At 41.2% G+C, this 22,036-nt stretch overlaps 1 protein-coding gene and 1 pseudogene across 8 annotated transcripts in view; one reads left to right on the forward strand and one right to left on the reverse strand.

Annotated features, from left to right (window-relative positions):
• FBXL2 (F-box and leucine rich repeat protein 2) overlaps positions 1–22,036 on the forward strand; it is an 88,229-nt gene that overhangs the window by 31,134 nt on the left and 35,059 nt on the right. For all 8 annotated transcript variants that reach the window (XM_025272281.3, XM_045163997.1, XM_045163998.1 and 5 more), the window contains exons 3-5: positions 13,213–13,267; positions 13,587–13,661; positions 19,643–19,737. In XM_025272281.3, the coding sequence (XP_025128066.1) occupies positions 13,213–13,267; positions 13,587–13,661; positions 19,643–19,737 (225 nt within the window). The remainder of the gene's footprint in view (positions 1–13,212; positions 13,268–13,586; positions 13,662–19,642; positions 19,738–22,036) is intronic.
• Positions 514–1,044, reverse strand: LOC112581265 (annotated as a pseudogene).

Consider the following 22,036-nt stretch of genomic DNA (forward strand, 5'->3'; position numbering starts at 1 on the left):
ACATTTAAGTCATTAATTTTTAGCTCATTTATCTAATAATAGATAAGTTCTTTGGGCAGTAGTCTCAAAGCTCTATTTTTGTTGAATTACATAAGTTTTGAAGTTTAGTGTTTTTTGTTTGTTTGTTTACTATTCAGTTTCAAATATTTTTCAATTTCCATTATTGCTTCTTTGACTCATGTATCATTTTTTCTTAAGACATTTTTTATTGTAAAGTATAATATATAGTTAGAGAATCATACAGAACACAATTATTAGACAAAGGCCGTAGTAGCTATTACTTCGGTCAATAAATAGAACTTCTTCAGTCACCAGAGAAACACGTCCATTTCCCATCCAAGTCACGACTGCCCCCTCTCCAGGAGTAGCACTTTCTTGCCGCTCACAGCTCTCACTGTTTCATTGCTCTATGGATTTGTCGCCCATGAGTGCCTCCCTCGTCATCATGGTTTAGTCTTGCCCATTTGTTTGATTTTCTTTGGTGGTTCTATAGCTTCATTTGACAATTGGCAGTTAGTTCTCATCCACAGTAGCTGTCTCTAGACTTTAAAAAGTGGTGACAGATAACACAGTAACCAGTGTATAGAGCCTGTTTGTTGAATGCATGCAGTGTGGGACATTCCTTATTGCTTTGGCCCAGAGACCATTATTGAACCTGGTGTCAACATGCACATGTGGAGTTCCCGTCTCCTTCGTGGCAAATTCCTGAGTTTATTTGAGTGATCGAGGGTCATGCTTCTTAAGACCCATTCCATAGATGCACTTGGGAATATTGATACTGTATCCTCTGGCCACCACCTCATTGATGGAGGACCATCAATGGCCCTGTTTTTTTCTTGTCACCCTTCTTTGTGGAAGCCATCAGACTGAGCTGGGGTTGGGAAAAAGCCAGTCTTGCCCATTTAATAAATCTTCAAGTGTCTGATAATCAACAGGTTTCTTGTCCATCTCTTTGCTGTTCCATACATCTTACCTGTTGAGTAACTTGGGTTCTTTGACATGCAGCAGTTTGCACCATCTGGGTTTCGCTAATTGCCTCCTCATGGTGCAATTTCAGCATGTTTCCTTCATTTTTATTTCTTGGAAATTGACAGCAGGATCAGAGGTTTTTTTCAGATTCAGGTTCAGTCCCTTTGACTGTGTGGTGAATGCGAGACTATGTGGCACTGTGTTCTTTTATTAGAAATCACGTAATTTCGGGTTTTCTTTTTTTGTCAGTTGCTTATATTTGTGTATGCTTATTGCCTAGATTATGAACTTATTGGGGTTACAAAATGATGATACTCTGATACTTTTTCTTAATTTATTAATTGGAATGCTTTTATAAAGTGTTACTTACCTTCACTTCTATTTGATTACACAGTGCTGTAGTTGATATAGGAAAGGCAGGATAATCGCTTGACATTCTTTCCCTTAATTTACCAGTTTTCAAAATAATGAAATATGTGAAGGTATGACATTTGGGAAACAAAATATTTTCATAATTTCAAATAATCTCCCACAAGATACATATTAATTACAAAGGGGAAAATGGTTAACTTTATAATAGGGCACTCTGGCAGAAATCATGACCAAATGCTCGAAGTAGGCATCACCAGTAACAGGATAAATAGACACCAGATGCCTCCTGATGTGGTTCACAAGAGCGCAGAGTCACTGCTGTGGCGTTCCTAACAGCAGTGTGTAACTTGAGTGTGACCATGAGGAAACATTAGATGCACAGCAGGACATTCTACAGAGATCGTTATGCTTCAAAAATAGCAAAGTCATGAGAGATAAAAACTGAGAAAGTGTTCCAGATTAGAAGCGACTGAAGAGACATGACAGATAAATGCAGTATGTGATCCTGGGCCAGGAAAAAAAAAAGATTTTCTTTTAAAGGCCATTAATAGGACAATTAACAGGTTTTTAAATACCATCTATAGATCATGAACTCCTTATTACCAAATTCAGACTTAAATTGAAGAAAGTAGGGAAAATCACTAGACCATTCAGGTATGACCTAAATCAAATCCCTTATGATTATACAGTGGAAGTGAGAAATAGATTTAAGGGCCTAGATCTGATAGAGTGCCTAATGAATTATGGAATGAGGTTTGTGACATTGTACAGGAGACAGGGATCAAGACCATTCCCATGGAAAAGAAATGCAGAAAAGCAAAATGGCTGTCTGAGGAGGCCTTACAAATAGCTGTGAAAAGAAGAGAAGCGAAAAGCAAAGGAAAAAAGGAAAAATATAAGCATCTGAATGCAGAGCTCCAAAGAATAGCAAGAAGAGATAAGAAAGCCTTCCTCAGTGATCAGTGCAAAGAAATAGAGGAAAACAACAGAATGGGAAAGACTAGAGATCTCTTCAAGAAAATTAGAGATACCAAGGGAACATTTCATGCAAAGATGGGCTCGATAAAGGACAGAAATGGTATGGACCTAACAGAAGCAGAAGATATTAAGAAGAGGTGGCAAGAATACACAGAAGAACTGTACAAAAAAGATCTTCACGACCCAGATAATCACGATGGTGTGATCACTCACCTAGAGCCAGACATCCTGGAATGTGAAGTCAAGAGGGCCTTAGAAAGCATCACTACAAACAAACCTAGTGGAGGTGATGGAATTCCAGTTTAGCTCTTTCAAATCCTGAAAGATGATGCTGTGAAAGTGCTGCACTAAATATGCCAGCGAATTTGGAAAACTCAGCAGTGGCCACAGGACTGGAAAGGTCAGTTTTCATTCCAATCCCAAAGAAAGGCAATGCCAAAGAATGCTCACACTACCGCACAATTGCACTCATTTCACACGCTAGTAAAGTAATGCTCAAAATTCTCCAAGCCAGGCTTCAGCAATACATGAACCGTGAACTTCCTGATGTTCAAGCCCGTTTTAGAAAAGGCAGAGGAACCAGAGATCAAATTGCCAACATCCGCTGGATCATGGAAAAAGCAAGAGAGTTCCAGAAAAACATCTATTTCTGCTTTACTGACTATGCCAAAGCCTTTGACTGTGTGGATCACAATAAACTGTGGAAAATTCTTCAAGACATGGAATACCAGACCACCTGATCTGCTTCTTGAGAAATCTATATGCAGGTCAGGAAGCAACAGTTAGAACTGGACATGGAACAACAGACTGGTTCCAAATAGGAAAAGGAGTACGTCAAGGTTGTATATTGTAAATACCCTGCTTATTTAACTTATATGCAGAGTACATCATGAGAAACGCTGGACTGGAAGAAACACAAGCTGGAATCAAGATTGCTGGGAGAAATATCAATAACCTCAGCTATGCAGATGACACCACCCTTATGGCAGAGACAGAAGAGGAACTAAAAAGCCTCTTGATGAAAGTGAAAGTTGAGAGTGAAAAAGTTGGCTTAAAGCTCAGCATTCAGAAAACAAAGATCATGGCATCTGGTCCCACCACTTCATGGGAAATAGATGGGGAAACAGTGGAAACAGTGTCAGACTTTATTTTTCAGGGCTCCAAAATCACTGCAGATGGTGACTGCAGCCATGAAATTAAAAGACGCTTACTCCTTGGAAGGAAAGTTATGACCAACCTAGACAGCATGTTCAAAAGCAGAGACATTACTTTGCCAACAAAGGTCCGTCTAGTTAAGGCTATGGTTTTTCCTGTGGTCATGTATGGATGTGAGAGTTGGACTGTGAAGAAGGCTGAGCACTGAAGAATTGATGCTTTTGAACTGTGGTGTTGGAGAAGATTCTTGAGAGTCCCTTGGACTGCAAGGAGACCCAACCAGTCCATTCTGAAGGAGATCAGCCCTGGGATTTCTTTGGAAGGAATGATGCTGAAGCTGAAACTCCAGTACTTTGGCCACCTCATGCGAAGAGTTGACTCATTGGAAAAGACTCTGATGCTGGGAGGGATTGGGGGCAGGAGGAGAGGGGATGACAGAGGATGAGATGGCTGGATGGCATCACTGACTGGATGGACATGAGTCTGAGTGAACTCCGGTGATGGACAGGGAGGCCTGGCGTGCTGCGATTCATGGGATCTCAAAGAGTTGGACATGACTGAGCGACTGAACTGAACTGATATATTATAGTGTTGTATCCATGTTAATTTTCTTGCTTTGTTGACTCTACTGTGTTTTTGAAAAATAAAATGACCTTGTTTTTAGGAAATATTTGAGTACCTTAGGGGTAAATGAACATTAAGTCTGCAATGTAGTCTCCAGTATTTCAGATATAATTACACATATGTAATTACTGTGTCAGACCCAGATGGTTTCATTGGTGAATGCTGCTGAACGCAAGAAATGATACCAATTCTCAACATTGTAATAAATAGCAGAATAATTCATAACTCATTCTGTGAAGCTGGCATTAGCCTAATACTAAAACCAGATAAAGAGGTTATAGAAAGGAGAAGTACAGGAAGGACTTCCTGTGGTCCAGTGGTTAAGAATCTGCCTGCCAGTGTAGGGGACATGGGTTCAATTCCTGGTCCCGAAAGAGCCCACATGCCGCAGGGCACCTGAGCCTGTGCACCACTGAGCCTGCACTCGCGAAACCCTTGCTCTGCAATAAGAGAAGCCCCCTCAATGAGAAGCCTGCACACCACAACTAGGAAGGAGCCCCCACTCTCCACATCTGGAAAAAGCCTGTGTGCAGCAAGAAAGACCCAGCGCAGCTAAAATGAAAATAAACAAAAAATGTTTTAAAAAGAAAGGAAAAGTACAGAGCAATTTCTGTCATGAATGTAGGCGCAGAAGTCTTCACCAAAATATTAGCAACTCAAATTGAACAATGTATAAAATGAATTATGTACTATAACCAAGTGGGATTTATTTCAGGCTTGCAAGGATTCTTCAACATTCAAAAATCAAGATAAGCTATCACATCTATGATCTAACAAAAAAATCATATGGTCGTATCAGTAGATGCAGAAAAAGTATTTGGCAAATTTTAACACTCATCCATGATTCAAACTCTCATAAAACCAAAAATAGAGGGGAACTTCCTCAAGAATATTTATACAACAACCCTTGAAGCTACACTATACTTAATGGTGAAAAACTGGATGCTTTGCACCTGAGATCAGAAACCAGAAAATGATGTCCCCTCTTACCATTCCTGTTCATCATAGTACTACTGGAAATCCTACCTAATATAGTTAGATAAGAAAAGAAAAGGTATACATTGGGAAGGAAGAAATAAAGCTGGTTTTGTTTGTAGATGACATGATTGTATACATCAGATCAGATCAGTCGCTCAGTTGTGTCTGACTCTTTGCGACCCCATGAATCGCAGCACACCAGGCCTCCCTGTCCATCACCAACTCCCGGAGTTCACTCAGACTCACGTCCATTGAGTCAGTGATGCCATCCAGCCATCTCATCCTCTGTCGTCCCCTCTCCTCCTGCCCCCAATCCCTCCCAGCATCAGAGTCTTTTCCAATGAGTCAGCTCTTCGCATGAGGTGGCCAAAGTACTGGAGTTTCAGCTTTAGTATCATTCGTTCCAAAGAAATCCCAGGGCTGATCTCCTTCAGAATGGACTGGTTGAGTCTCCTTGCAGTCCAAGGGACTCTCAAGAGTCTTCTCCAACACCACAGTTCAAAAGCATCAATTCTTCGGTGCTCAGTCTTCTTCACAGTCCAACTCTCACATCCATACATGACCACTGGAAAAACCATAGCCTTGACTAGACGGACCTTTGTTGGCAAAGTAATGTCTCTGCTTTGGAATATGCTGTCTAGGTTGGTCATAACTTTCCTTCCAAGGAGTAAGCGTCTTTTAATTTCATGGCTGCAGTCACCATCTGCAGTGATTTTGGAGCCCTGAAAAATAAAGTCTGACGCTGTTCCACTGTTTCCCCATCTATTTCCCATGAAGTGGTGGGACCGGATGCCATGATCTTCGTTTTCTGAATGTTGAGCTTTAAGCCAACTTTTTCACTCTCCACTTTCACTTTCATCAAGAGGCTTTTGAGTTCCTCTTCACTTTCTTCCATAAGGGTGGTGTCATCTGCATATCTGAGGTTATTGATATTTCTCCCGGCAGTCTTGATTCCAGTTTGTGTTTCTTCCAGACCAGCGTTTCTCATGATGTACTCTGCATATAAGTTAAATAAACAGGGTAACAACATACAGCCTTGACGAACTCCTTTTCCTATTTGGAACCAGTCTGTTGTTCCATGTCCAGTTCTAACTGTTGCTTCCTGACCTGCATATAGATTTCTCAAGAAGCAGATCAGGTGGTCTGGTATTCCATGTCTTGAAGAATTTTCCACAGTTTATTGTGATCCACACAGTCAAAGGCTTTGGCATAGTCAGTAAAGCAGAAATAGATGTTTTTCTGGAACTCTCTTGCTTTTTCCATGATCCAGCGGATGTTGGCAATTTGATCTCATAGAAAATTCCAAATAATTGACAAAATATTCCTGTAATTAATAAGCAATTATATAACATTGCAGGATACAAGGTTAATGTGCAAAAGATAACTATTTTCCTGTTGCTATTTCTCATTTTGTTTAGCAGCAGTCAACAACTCCAAATTGAAATTAAAAACCATACCATTTACATTAGACTTAAAAAATGAAATGCTTAAGTATAAATCTGTCAAAAGATCTATATGATGAAAACTCCAAAACTCCAGTGAAAGAAATCAAAGGAGGTTTGAAGAATTGAAGAGATGTTACATATTAACGGATAAGAAAACTCAATATTGTTAAAATGTCGATTCTTCCCAAATTGACCTATAGAATCAACACAATTCTGATAAAATACCACTGAGTTATTTTGTGGGTATTGACAAATCCATTCTAAAGTTTATACAGAGAGGCAAAAGACTCTGAAAGGCCAATATACTCCTGAAGAACAAAGTTTGAGGATTAACACTGCTGACCTACAAAGACTTAGTTTAAAGCTTTAGTAATCAATTCAGTGTGGTATTGGTGAAAGAATAAACAGATCAATGGAACAGAATACAGAGCCCAGAAATTGAGCCACACAAAGTCAACTGATCTTTGACAAAGGAGAAAAATCAATTTAATGGAGAAGATAGATCTTTCTTTTCAACAAATGGCATTGGAGTAACAGACTTTACAGCTTTCACAAAAATCAACTCAAAATGAATCATAAGTCTAAATATAAAACCTGAAACTATCACTTCTAGAAGGAAGCGTCAGAGAATTTGTGTGACCTTTGGTTGGACAGTGAGTTCTAGCTACAGTATCAAAAGCATGATCCATGAAAGACAAAACTGATAAGTTGGACTTTATTAAAACTTCTCTGAGAAGGACGTTGTAAATAGAATGAAAATGCAAGCCACAGATGGGGAGAAAATATTTGCAAAGACTACATGATAAAGGACTGATGTCCACAAGATACCAAGAGCACTTAAAATCCAATAAGGAAATAACCAATTTAAAGAATGGGCAAAAGATCTGAACAGACACCTCACCAGAGAAGATAAACAGATGCAGTGAGCATATGAAAAGATGCTTAATATCATAATATCATTTGGGAATTGAAAGCTAAAATAAAATGAGATATTGCTGTACATGTATTAGAATGGTAAAATTTAAAAGCCTATCAGATGTTGGCAAGATTCAGAGCAGCAGGAACTCTCCTTCATTGCTGATGATTGAAAACCGTATAGCACCTTTGGAAGACAGTTTGGCAGTCTCTTACAGCTAAGTGTAAACTTACATGTCTAGCATTTATGCTCCAACTGAGTGGAAAACATTCACCTGTGTACATATATTTGTAGCTGTATTATTCATAATCACTCAAAAGTGGAAGCAACCAGGATGTCCTTATATAAATAATTGGATAAACAACAATACAGCCATACAGTGGAATATTATTCAGAAATAAAAAGTGATTAGCTGTTGTCTAAGATACAGAGACATATGTATGATGAAGAAAGCTAATCTGAACAGCTCCACACTGTGATTCCAGTTGTGTGACACTCTGCAGAAGGCAGGACTGCTGACACTAAGAGAACCAGGGGCTGCCAGAGACTCATGAGGAAGACACATGGGGTTAACAGGCAGGCACAGGTGATCTTCAGGGGTAAGCTATTCTATATGATGCTATAGTGCTGGATGTATTTCATCACGCATTTGCCAAAAGCCATAGAACTGTACAAGAACCGTACAATACAGATAGTGAACTTTGTCATAAACTATGGACTTTAGTTAATGACAATATATCAATATAAATTCATTAATTATATTGTTACCACACTAATGCAGGATGTTAATAGTAGGTGAAACTGTGTCTGTGCATGTAGCTTTCTCAAGATGGCAGTAATATATGGGAACTCTATTAGCTGCTCTTGTATTTAATAAATTTTTAAAACAGGAAATAAGCATATGTTAAAGAAGTGCTGTTAAAACCATGTATTTTGTACATGTGCAAAACATATTTTATAGGGCATAACAGAGTAACTTTAGAAAATTGAAAAGGCAAGGGGAAGCCCTGTAGTAATAATCATCTAGTACACAGAAGAACTGTACAAAAAAGATCTTCACGACCAAGATAATCACGATGGTGTGATCACTCACCTAGAGCCAGACATTCTGGAATGTGAAGTCAAGTGGGCCTTAGATAGCATCACTACGAACAAAGCTAGTGGAGGTGATGGAATTCCAGTTTAGCTCTTTCAAATCCTGAAAGATGATGCTGTGAAAGTGCTGCACTCAATATGCCAGCAAATTTGGAAAACTCAGCTGTGGCCACAGGACTGGAAAGGTCAGTTTTCATTCCAATCCCAAAGAAAGGCAATGCCAAAGAATGCTTACACTACCGCACAATTGCACTCATCTCACACGCTAGTAAAGTAATGCTCAAAATTCTCCAAGCCAGGCTTCAGCAATACATGAACCGTGAACTTCCTGATGTTCAAGCCCGTTTTAGAAAAGGCAGAGGAACCAGAGATCAAATTGCCAACATCCGCTGGATCATGGAAAAAGCAAGAGAGTTCCAGAAAAACATCTATTTCTGCTTTATTGACTATGCCAAAGCCTTTGACTGTGTGGATCACAATAAACTGTGGAAAATTCTTCAAGACATGGAATACCAGACCACCTGATCTGCCTCTTGAGAAACCTATATGCAGGTCAGGAAGCAACAGTTAGAACTGGACATGGAACAACAGACTGGTTCCAAATAGGAAAAGGAGTAAGTCAAGGCTGTATACTGTCACCCTGCTTATTTAACTTCTGTGCAGAGTACATCATGAGAAACACTGGGCTGGAAGAAGCATAAGCTGGAATCAAGATTGCTGGGAGAAATATCAATAACCTCAGATATGCAGATGACACCACCCTTATGGAAGAAAGTGAAGAGGAACTCAAAAGCCTCTTGATGAAAGTGAAAGTGGAGAGTGAAAAAGTTGGCTTAAAGCTCAACATTCAGAAAACAAAGATCATGGCATTTGGTCCCATCACTTCATGGGAAATAGATGGGGAAACTGTGTCAGACTGTATTTTTCTGGGCTCCAAAATCACTGCAGAAGGTGACTGCAGCCATGAAATTAAAAGACGCTTACTCCTTGGAAGGAAAGTTATGACCAACCTAGATAGCATATTCAAAAGCAGAGACGTTACTTTGCCAACAAAGGTCCGTCTAGTCAAGGCTATGGTTTTTCCAGTGGTCATGTATGGATGTGAGAGTTGGACTGTGAAGAAAGCTGAGTGCCGAAGAATTGATGCTTTTGAACTGTGGTGTTGGAGAAGATTCTTGAGAGTCCCTTGGACTGCAAGGAGATCCAACCAGTCCATTCTGAAGGAGATCAGCCCTGGGTGTTCTTTGGAAGGAATGATGCTAAAGCTGAAACTCCAGTACTTTTGCCACCTCATGTAAAGAGTTGACTCATTGGAAGAGATTCTGATGCTGGGAGGGATTGGGGGCAGGAGGAGAAGGGGACGACAGAGGATGAGATGGCTGGATGGCATCACTGACTCAATGGACGTGAGTCTGAGTGAACTCCGGGAGTTGGTGATGGACAGGGAGGCCTGGCGTGCTGCGATTCATGGGGTTGCAAAGAGTTGGACACAACTGAGCAACTGAACTGAACTGAATGAGTGTTAAAGAATGACAGCTTTTTCGGGGTGTGAATGAGAAAAAGATGTCTTTCATTACCATTGTTGGTACTGGAGACAATCACAGCCACTTCAGTAAGGCAGGAAGAAGGATAAACGTATGATCATTGAAAAGGAAGAAAGAAAAGTTTCATTGTTCTCAAGTGTATTGATTTTGTTTGTAGAAAATCCTTAGAATATATAAATGAATTTGGACATATTGCTATATGCAAGTAGCATATGAAAATTAACTATATACTAGCAACAATTAGAAAATGACATTTTAAAAATTCTGTTTTAATAGTAACAACATCAAATAGCCAGGAGGAGAGAGCAAATCTAAAACTGAACAGCATCTATATGGAAAAGTACAAAAATTTCTATGAGATAGTAAAGAAGTCCTAAATAATGGAGTATATCATGTTTGTGGGTTGGAAGACTTAACTACTGTAAAAATTTATAGACCCAGAGTGTCTATAAACCCAGCATAATCCCAGTAAAATTTTATAAATTTTTTTTTGTGAAATTTGATATGCTGATTCTGAAACACAAACAAATTCAAAAACTGAGAGTAGCCAAGAATAACCAAGATAATCTTGATGAAGAAAAACAACGTTGAAGGACTGAAGTTACTGGACATCAAGATCTTTAAGCTTCATAATTAAAACAGTCTTACTGCCACAGAGGCAGACAGACCAGTGGAGCAGAAACACACCCACTCCTGTATACCCCTGTGTGTGTTTATTTGTAACCAAGTTGTCGTTTCAGGGCTCTCCTAACAAAGGGTGGTTATCACATTTGAGGTAGGAAGCAATTTCCAAAAAAAAAAGTTTTGAAATTGTTCTTAGTTACTTTGTGTATTTAAGTAGATAGGAACTATCTTTTCATGGAAGCAAGCCCAAGTTTTCATTTAAAAAATGGAAAATGTTAGGTTTTGAAGTTTGATGCAAATTGAGTATTTAACCTCTTCTTTTAAACTCTTACCCCTTGAGCTAACTCTGTTTCTGTTGCCAGTGTTCCAGGCTCTGTCATTCAGGGCATTCATTTTCTTCACTGAAACGTGATTCAGGAATTTGGCCTACTGGGCAGTTGGGAGTTGTAGCATGCCTGCGTGTGCAAATGCAGCTACACGTGGTGGTGGTGTGGGAGGATAGGGTAAAGAGTGAAGGCCGTCTGCTTCTCCATCAGCAGCTGCAGCGCTGGGCAGTGTAAACTTGTGTTCGCGCTGTTGGCTCTCACTTGCATCTGAACGTGTGAGCATCTTGTGTGAGTTAGTGTGAGTCTAGCTTTGATAGATGCAGTCTCCATACAGCATGCTTGCTTAGCACAGGCTGCCTCATCTGCTGAACAGTTGAAGAGCATCCAGCCTAATCCTGCGGGAACAGTAGCTGTAGTTTTGTGTAGCGTCGCGGCCATGGGCTGTCAAGCTGCACTGCTGCTGCTGCTGCTGAGTTGCGTCATTCGTGTCCGACTCTGCGACCCCATAGACGGCAGCTACATGGGTTCAAATTCTGGCTCTGCTCTGTCTGTGTGGCCTTGGAGGTGCATGTGTAAAGTGGAGAGCATAATAGCACCTCATAGCAGTGTTGTGACAAATGACTAACGTAAGCAGTGGCTAGCATATAATTTTCAAGCACACAGTTATCAGTGTTGTTATTATAACTGAGAAGTGGTGGAGTGTGTGGTCTCCAAGGTGGCATGTTGTTGAGGAATGTTTTCAAGGGAAAGTGAGCTAACCCCTTTCTACCTTCAGCTTGTAGTTCAGAACGGATGCTGCTGTGAAACACGATCCTTCTGTAGCGTCCCCATGCCTCTCTCTCTCTGGTCCTTGGCCTTTCAGTGAGCTCATGATCAGTTGCGGCTCACTGGGGAATGGTCATAGGGCACAGAACACAGACATTTGAGTTGGTGGGGCAAGACATATCACATGGAAGCAATGTATTGTAGGTGTACAGACACCCTGAAATATGTTTATTATATGTGTGTGTATATTTGGTACATGTTTTCCCCACCAGCATTTTCCTGTGTACAAAGTTCCATGGAGTCTTTTAAGATGAACGCAGCCCTTATGCTTCTCTCCTTTGCTTTTCACTAGAAAATGATAGGAGTCTACATAGTAGAACAGTATCTGCACCGTCACAAGCCCTGTGGTGCTGCTCGTGGGTGCTTTATTGTAGGCGCAATGCTCTGGTGGTTTGTGGATCTACTATCTTCCCCAAGCCGGTGGATTTTCAACTCAACGCTGATTGTTACCTTTGAAGAATTTTGAAGAACTTTACAGGTGGCTGTTTGCCATCTCTTTCCTCCCCGTTCCACATGCACAGGCACAGACTGTCCTAGTTAACTTCCGGTGCTGTGGGGATCGAGACCCTGTTGTACCTGACTGCATCGCCATTCACTCTTCCTCTCCCGGGAAAGCTGCTCTTTGTCTTCAGCTGTTCCCACTGAGCGCTGAGGCACATGCAGCTATTATCCTGCGCTGTCCTCAGCAGCCCAGCTCTGCTGCCATAGTGTCAGGCGCTCTCTCCGACCCTGCCACGCTGACAGTGTCCACTAGGTTTTAGGTTGCTTCTCTCTTCTCTTCTTTTTCCCTGTCTTTCCTGTCTTCTATAGCTTCTTGGCTTTTGCTCAGGAAAAACTGGTCATTTATAGACCTTTCCAGGTAACGAGCTCCATCTTTCTGCCCTGTGAACAAATACATAAAAAGCAAGTGGGTTTTATCGTGGAGCTTTTCTTGGCCATACTGTTTGAGCCTCAGGCACCTGAGCCTGTTTGGTGTGTCTCCTACCAAAAGGGGAGTTTGCACTTGTGCTAGGGGCGTGCTCTCACTAGGCTCAGTGTCTGGCAGGTGAGATTGGTCTTTGAATAGAACAAGGTATGATCTACTGTCCCATGTCTGTGATTTAGAACAAGAGAAATAAAAGTTTAATGAGTTCTGGTTTAAGGGAATTTGTGTAATGTTTCTAGAACAACTTTGGAATGTGCAAACATTTAATATTTCACAATAGCGAGGTAAAATTATAGTGCTCTTGTATATTATGAATTGATAAATCTTGAAAAAGTTAGTAATATGCAGTTGGCACACTAGATTTTATCTTTCAACTATAGATATTCTAAAATGTTAATACCATCTCACTTTTGTGCTTTTTCCCCTTTCTTCCTAGAATATTTTCCTTCTTGGATATAGTAACCTTGTGCCGATGTGCACAGATTTCCAAGGTAGGGTATTAACCAGATTTGTAATCAAGAAATAATCATGTAAAGTAATTAGCCTCCAATTAAAAGAAATAGAAAAAGGAATAAATTTTTAAAAAGAAATAATCAAGTTTTATTAGAATGAGGATAAGTTTTCACTCAAACAGTTAAATGTTAAAATATCATGTTTTATATTTAACATAACGGTATTATCATAATTTCACATTTGATTATTGACTTCATATCTATCAAGAATAAATTTTGGAAATAGAAAAGTTGAATCAAGACTTTAACAATCTCAATAAATTTATCTTTTTCACCCTGATCCCTCCTAACTTCCCAGGCCTGGAACATCTTAGCCCTGGATGGAAGCAACTGGCAAAGAATAGACCTTTTCAACTTTCAAACAGATGTAGAGGTAAGTTAGCCTGCTTTAGACTCAAGATTTTTTTTAAAGATGAGTCAGCTGCTCACTGTTTCCTGCCCTTTAATTTACCACGTTTAGATTTAATATTACGCGGTCAAGGTGGGATAGAGAAGAAAAACACCTGGGAGGTATTTGCATACTTCAGACCAAAATTCTGCTTGTGCTTTACTCTTTGCTTTATCAGTGACAGAATTTTACTTTACCCCTTATTCGTGTTTACAGTCTAAGCTTTACCACTCAGCTTTCCAAAGCCTCGCACCTGTATTGTTAAAACTTGGTTCAGTGCTTTAGTCTTAGGAGACTCTTGACAAGTATTTATTGACCTGAGAACTCCGCTGAGAATTCTAATTCAGCACTAGGAATGGAGAAATGGCAGAGGCACGAGCCCAGGAGGGAGGCTGGAGATGGAGATGTCCCTCCAGCTCAGCCACCTAAGGCGTGTACTCTCTCAGTGCCTTGGTTTTATTGTTTACAAAGTAAGCAAGGGACGTAATCTTAGAGCCTTTATAATTCCAGGATTCTGGTGTATTTACCTGGAAATATGTAAATGTCTTCATTTAAGAATGGTAAACCACCTGGAGAAGGAAATGGCACCCCACTCCAGTATTCGTGCTTGGAAAATCCCATGGACAGAGGAGCCCGGTGGGCTGTAGACCATGGGGTCATGAAAGAGTTGGACATGACTTAGCGACTAAGCGACTAAACAACAACACTATTCAATACTGCTTATTCCCCCACTTGAGAGCACAGTGCTTGTGAATTCTTAGGCAATAGCAGTTAGATATTTTCCTGCTTAATTTGAATACAGTTGAGCCTTTCTAGAATTGGGAGTTCTAATTTGTGTCAAATTAACCAAATATGGAATGTAAAAAAATATGCAAAGCTCCCTGGGTTAAAGATTCAACCTGGCAAATGGTTAGTAATATAATGTCACTTTTCTTCTGAGTCCTTTGATTATATCTGCCAGTTAAACTAATAAAGAAGCTATTAATAAGCTATTAATAAAAAAAAAGAATGGTAAACCAGATCAAATGGGAAAATTTTTCTTAAAACAACTGTAATATTAAGTACGCATTTCTAACCAAAAAGAAACAGGGCAGTAATAAAGAGTACTACACATAGTGACCGTCTAGAGTACTATTTTAAGGGTCTGGAGATGCTGAAGTTTTATTATCTGCCTATTGTTAGTAAAACCTTACTGATTTCTAGTTTAGTCAACTCAGTGTAGTGGAATTGTGTTTTAAATCAGTTGCTCATGTAGCGTGTTCACATGTTTTTATTATGTATTTTGTGTCTTTTTTAATGGATAAGGAAATATGTTTAACAGGGAGATAGTGTTACCAAGAACTAATGGCCAGATGTGGAGGCCCGTCACCTCCTTCTCTGGTCACTTGCTGCTTGCCTGTCTCTTTGTGGGTGTTCAGTCTCTCAGTCGTGTCTGACTCTTTGCGACCCCATGGGCTGCAGCACACCAGGCTTCCCTGTCCTTCACCATCTCCCGGAGTTTGCTCAGACTCGTGTCCATCGAGTCAGTGATGCCTGTCCTGGAGCCGTCTAACCCAGTGAAGCAGACGCCGCTGCAGGAGGCAGGGCTGAGCACAAGGTTGACCACATCGGCCTCCACGCAGGTTGCTGTGCTCTGAGCTTGGCAGCGGGCAGGGGCCTTGGGCTTTCCCAGGCTCCCTGGAAAGATAAACTCTTGTTCTTGGCTTGAACTCTGGTCCCTGAGTCAGGAATTGTTTAAAACTCCTTCCAGACTTAATGATTACAATAGAGCCCCTCCCAAACATGCTGACATATATTTCTCCTTCGAACTGATAATCTATAGAGCTTTGTTCATTGTGTTTACTTAGCGATGTTGAGGAGAATATTAAATTGTAAAAATTGTCATTTCTTCTGGGCAAAGGAGAGTCATTGTTTTAAAAAAAAAAATTGTAAGCATTTTTTTCCTGTGGGTTTTTGTTTTTATCATCTCTTCAGTTTTCTTTGATTTTTCCAAACTACAACTTTTTGGAAGGCACATAAAAAGCTTTTCAATTCAGATATTAAAAAAATACTATTTCAAAAAAAAAAATACTATTTCAGGACTTCCCTGGCAGTCCAATGGTTAAGACTCTGTGCACCCAATGCAGTTCCCTGGTTGGGGAACTAAGATCCTGCATGCCACACAGTGTGCCAAGGAAAAAAATGCTATTTCACGTAAATATCACTACCTCATACATCATTTGGTCTCACTATTTTAGCTGACCGCAGCTGTGTAAACGCATTGCAGAAATACTTGAGTACTTCCACTAAAGTGAAAGTGTTAATTGCTCAGTCATGTCTGACTCTTTGCAACCCCATGGGCTGTAGCCCACCAGGCTCCTCTGTCCATGGGATTCTCCAGGCAAGAACATTGGAGTGGGTTGCCATGCTCTTCTCCATGGGATCTTCCCGACCCAGGGGTTGAAACCAGGTCTCCCGCACCAGGAAAGCCCCACTTCTACTAAAGAGACCAGGTCATGGCTCACCACATGTGTAGAGAGCTACCTGTGAAGAATATAGTCTAACACTAATTAGTCCCCCCTTTGGGCTACCACTCGGAATCCAGGTTGGCTTCTAAACCAAGTATGGAGCCTCCCGTAGACAAATAAGTATGGAGCCTCCCGCAGACAAATAACGGGTCCTTTGCTCCTAGGTCAGTCAGCGAAGAATCTGCCTGCAGTGTAGGAGACCCGGGTTTGATTCCTGGGTTGGGTAGATCCTCTGGAGAAGTGAATGGCAACCCACTCTAGTATTCTGGCCTGGAGAATCCCATGGACAGAGGAGCCTGGCGGGCTAGAGTCCATGGGGTCGCAAGAGTCGGACACGACCTAGCAACTAAACCACCAACGATGGACGCTAATAGGACCTCTGGGTGGTCACCCCGGGAAGCATCCCATGGATAAACTCATGGTCTCAGATTCATTTGTTTGGGACAAAAGTGGATCTGTTGAGAGAAGAGAGAAAGTGCCAAGGAGCAGGACTGGTATACTGAGTATTTACCGTGTGCCGGGTACTCTTCTAAGTACTTTCTGTGTGTTAATTACTTTAGCCTTCTCAGAAACACAAATGGGAGAAACTTAGGCAAGAAAGTTTGAGTAACTTACCCAAAGTCACTCACATAAGGGAGAGAGTAGGTACTGTGAACAGTGGGCTTCATGGTTTGAATCCCAGAGAAAAGGCAGAGATTGATCTCAGAATGGCGCGTGCAGGTGGCGGGTGTGCACCGGGCCTCTCCCTGAGCGTTGCTGTCTCCTGAGTGAGTGTCGCTTCCCTGATGCTCAGGCATTTCCCATGCCTTTGAAAGCCGAACATTTTGTTGTCTTCATGGTTATTAAGAGTCTGTGAGGCCAAAAATGAGAAATAACTAAATAGTCTTATCTGAAAGTCATAAGTCCAAGGGCTCCTCTGTTAGGCCTTATTTTTCTGTAACGCCTTTCTTTCTAAAATGCTTACCTATAGCATACTCTCTAATGGATGTTACATAGTGTCGCTGACTGGAATTTGCATTTGAAAAGGATTTGCTTATTTTTTTTCTCTTATCTAGAAACAGTGCAACAGAAAATTCTGAATGTAATTTTTTTAATTCCAATATAAAAACTTCTACTCCATAGAAGGAAGAATAGGAAGTTTGTAAAAGTGACTAACTTGAAATGGAGAAAATAGAATGATGTGCTCTATTTGTAGACATTGGTGTGGAGCTATTTTTGCAGTTTTATTCAATATTTAGATATTTATCTTGGATTTCCAACTCATAATCTTTTTTTTTTTCCTGCCACTGACAAATTTATTTTAAAGATGTCTGGAGTTTTGGCTCAAAAACTAATTATTAACATAGATAGGACTCAAGAAAACATAGATAAAGCCACCAGCAAGATCAGAATTTGGATTTTCAGCTTAAGTTGTTAACCAGTCTGTGTGAATCTTGCTTCTGTAATACTGTGGTTTGATGTGTCCTGGTGGACTCTTAGGGCTTGGAGTTCAGTGTCAAGATAGCTGTTTTGTAAAGTAAGGACGATGGTATTAGAAATGAAACGAAATGGCCTTTTCAGTGTTTCCTCCCTTGTGGGTGTGGTTATCATGCAGAGGACACAGCTCTTAGAGTCACGGAGACTTGATATAAACCCCAGCTCTGCTACTCAGTGAAGTGTAATGGCAGTGTAACCATTTACTTTATTTATTTGCAAAATGAAGATATTGAATCCACCCTGTATTAGTCTGGATTCTCCAGAAGAACAGAGCCAATAAGATTTCGTGTGTGTATATAGATACAGACATAGAGATTCCTTATGAGGAACTGGGTCATGTGATGATGGAGGCTGAGAAGTTCCCAGATGTGCAGTCCGCAAGCTGTGGGCCCAGGAGAGCTGTAGCTCCAGTCCAAGTCAGAAGGCCTGTGAGCCAGCAGAGCCAGTGTGTGAATTCCAGTCTGAAAGCTGGCAGGTTCGGGACCCAAGAGGAGTTGATGTTTCAGCCCAGGTCCAAAGGCCAGAGAAGAGCAATGTCTGGCTCAGCCGTCAGGCAGGAGATCTCTCTCAGTCAGCCCTTTTTGCTCTGTTCACCGCTGCTGGGGAGGACAATCTGCTTTACTCAGCCTGCTGATTCAGATGCTAATCTCATCCAGAAACCCTTACAGACAACAACACCCAGAATGATGTTTGGCCAAGTCACAGACTGGCTGGCTGTGACCCAGTCATGTTGACCATGACATTAATCATCATGAGTTCACCCCTTGTCAACTTGCACCCATAGGCATGTCCTTAAACCATACTTCATCTCCACATAAAGACAGTACGCACTCATGATTCCGCCTAGTATGATTCAGCTATCCAGTGTACAACCAAAAATACGCTTAAGCCCCTCCTCAGAAGCGGAGGCAAAGTCCTAGAGTGATACTCATTCTTGCTGACGCTTGGTGCCTTCAGCACGTGAATGCGGAATTGAAAGAACTTTACTATGATACAAAGTCAGTACATCTCATATCACACAGAAAGGGGAAAAGACAGGAAAGACAGAAAAATACTTGTTCTGTACACACGGTCGTGACAAAATAGGGAGCAAATACAGCCGTCACAGCCCTAACCTGTAGCTGCTCACGTGGTCAGACTTGGCGCTTGCAGCTGCCTTCTGCCACACGTCCTGCCTTCCTTCTGTCTTCAGCAAGCCCCTCAGCTGGTCGTGGTTCCTTACTTGATGGACTGACCCAAACTGCCATTCCCAAAGCCATGAATAGTCCTCTTTGGACTGGCTTCAGTTTCCCGTTGACTTTAATCCTAGGGCATATTAATACTGAGAGACATCCCAAGGGATTTCCTGTATTTCAGACATTCTCTTCCTTAGTTCGTGGAAGAGTAGTCTTCACAGTTATTGTGAATATTAAATGAGCCTTAACAGATACAAGAAAGTATTAAAATCATGCCTGAAAAAGTGGAAGTGCTTAATCAGTGTTCTCATATATCTGCCAGTACCCAGCCAAAGTTACCTTTTCAAAGCAAATATGTTTAAATAGGGGGTTGCTGAGAAGAAAGAGGGGTAGCTTTTATGTTGCATTTTCATATTTTTAGAGTAGTACTGTTTAGCTTAAATAGATTTTCTTTTTTTTTTTTAAGCAACGTTGTTTTAGATCTCTGCCCAGCAGCCAGTGTTGCCATAGCTGGCCTCAAAAGCCTTAGAATTCGTGGAGTAGCCGTGAGCCCTGGCTCGGGGAGGCCTGCCTCCAGAGTTGAGGCTTTCAAAGAGTAGTGTGTGATTTTTAAAAAGACTTAATGTTTTAATTGAAAACGTTTTTTCAATGCTTGCAGTCCCTTTATACACTAGGAGCAGAAGTGGGGTGTTGGAAGAATGTTCTAAGATAAACACCTGGAAATACATATTTAGTTCCTAAACTTCAGGTTATTTTGCTGTTAGATAAGCAGCATGAATAAGATTTTTTCCAACTTTCTCCATTGAAGGGTCGAGTGGTGGAAAACATCTCAAAGCGATGTGGTGGGTTCCTGAGGAAGCTGAGCTTGCGAGGGTGTATTGGCGTTGGCGATTCCTCCTTGAAGTAAGTCAGTCCACTGTGACTCAGTCTGTCATGGCAGCTTTTAGCTGGCATTCTCATCAGCAAAAATAAGCCAGGCATATTATTTGCTTTTCTTCTGTTGGAATCTTCCTATGTAACTTGCATAGAGTAATGAGAATATCACGATTTTGGAACCAGCAGGCCTGAACTAGAAACCGAGAGCTCCAGTGTGGTCAGAGGTATGGCCTTGGGGCAGGTTACTTCACTTTGCTGTCAGTTCTCTCGTCTCTAAGAGGAGGCAGTTACAGCTCCTTCATGGGAATGTCATGGGTGTCAAGTAACATGTACACAGTACCAGGCACGTAATCATTTTAGTTCACTTCGCTTCTCTTCGTCACTTTCCCATCTTCCTAGGTGCCTTCTCAGAATCACGGCTACCTTGTTGTATGCTGCTGCTGCTGCTAAGTCGCTTCAGTCGTATCCGACTCTGTGCGACCCCATAGACGGCAGCCCACCAGGCTCCCCCGTCCCTGGGATGCTCCAGGCAAGAACACTGGAGTGGGTTGCCATTTCCTTCTCCAATGCATGAAAGTGAAAGTGAAGTCGCTCAGTCATGTCCGACTCTTAGTGACCCCATGGACTGCAGCCCACCAGGCTCCTCCGTCCATGGGATTCTCCAGGCAAGAGTACTGGAGTGGGGTGCCATTGCCTTCTCCGCCTTGTTGTATAAATTATACTAATTAACAAAATAATTCTTTCAAAACTTCTTTACCATAACCTGGGATTTTGCTTACCTGTAATGAGATATGGTTATCACATTCACTTTATCCTCATTAGCAGTATATGCATCCAGCCTAATGCTTGCCCCCTCTTCCTGGATAGCCTTTATTTATTGGAAGTGTTATCACTCCACTGTCAAGGACATGTGCTTCGAGCTTTTTTGAGACAGGACATAATTAAACCTGTATGTCTTTACCCTTGTGGCCTCTGGTGGTGTTTGAGGTTGGCTAAATTAGGACACACACACTGCCCCTCAGAATCTGGGAATGGTCTTTGCCTCTTGGAAGCTTAACCATACCGTAGCATAGTCAATCACAGACCTCCAGTGAGAATGTACAGTGTGTAGTGATTACAAATACTAGAATTTGTAATTGAAACATCCGCTGCACCATTGCTAAGAAAATCAATTCATCGTATCTTCTAAGGATCAAAACACTTCGTCTGTGTTATGGAACACAGAGGTGGGTTTTTTATTGTTAATCAGAAAATTCAGATCATCAGAAAAATTTTGTGCTTCTTCAAAAGCTTTGTAAACCAGTGGAATAGATTGAGTCTGTTTTAACAGGAAACTTAAATATATTTTAGCCACCTGATGTGAAGAGCTGACTCATTTGAAAAGACCTTGATGTTGGAAAAGATTGAAAGCAGGAGGAGAAGGGGACAACAGAGGATGAGGTGGTTGGATGGCATCACTGACTCAATGGACATGAGTTTGGATGAACTCCTGGAGTTGGTGGTAGACAGGGAGGCCTGGCATGCTGTGGTTCATGGGGTCGCAAAGAGTCAGACACGACAGAGCGACTGAATTGAACTAAATGTACCAAATAGGTCCTAAGATAACTTATACCAGAAAACATAAATCTGATTGTGTTTCCACTAAAGAAACTAAAAATGAAGATGTGGATTGTCTGGGGACTGTCAAAGAAACACATTCTCCTCTTGGCACTTGGAATAGAGCCATGGGTAACAAAACTGTCCTGTAAGGCTAAGAATGTTACTGGTTTACCATGAATTTTAGAGCAGAAATCTGTGTCAGTATCTATATAAATTGTTAACGTGTGAGGCCAGATCACTGTGAGAAATAATGATAAACATAATCAAAGGATCCTGACTGGAGGAGAGTTTTGTTACGCCGTCAGGGTTTGGTTGAAAGCATCTGGCACAGCCTCGGCCTCTGTCCTGCCCTTGCCTGTGTGTTCTTGCTGTGGCGCGAGGGGTGCGGTTTGTTTACGAGTGTTGGTTAAGCTTGTGCTATACCAAGTACTGATTTAGGCACTGGAAATACAGTAGTAATTATAGTAGATTGAAATTTGATTCTAATGGGTCTTGTGTATCTGTTCTCTGTAACTCCTGCTCCATCATTAGATATGAAGTCCTGTTGATTTTAAATATTGAGAATTGCACTACAATGAACTGTGCATCTTTAAAGTATACAGTTTGATGTAGTGTAGATTATGCATATACCCATGAAGCTAGCATTGTAATCAAGATCCTGAATGTGTTCATGTCCCACAGAGTTTTCCTCATGTGCCTTTGTCATCCCCTTCCTCCCAGCCTTCTC

This window comes from Bubalus bubalis, chromosome 21 (genome assembly GCF_019923935.1).
Source record: "Bubalus bubalis isolate 160015118507 breed Murrah chromosome 21, NDDB_SH_1, whole genome shotgun sequence".
Classification (NCBI taxonomy): Eukaryota; Metazoa; Chordata; class Mammalia; order Artiodactyla; family Bovidae; genus Bubalus; species Bubalus bubalis.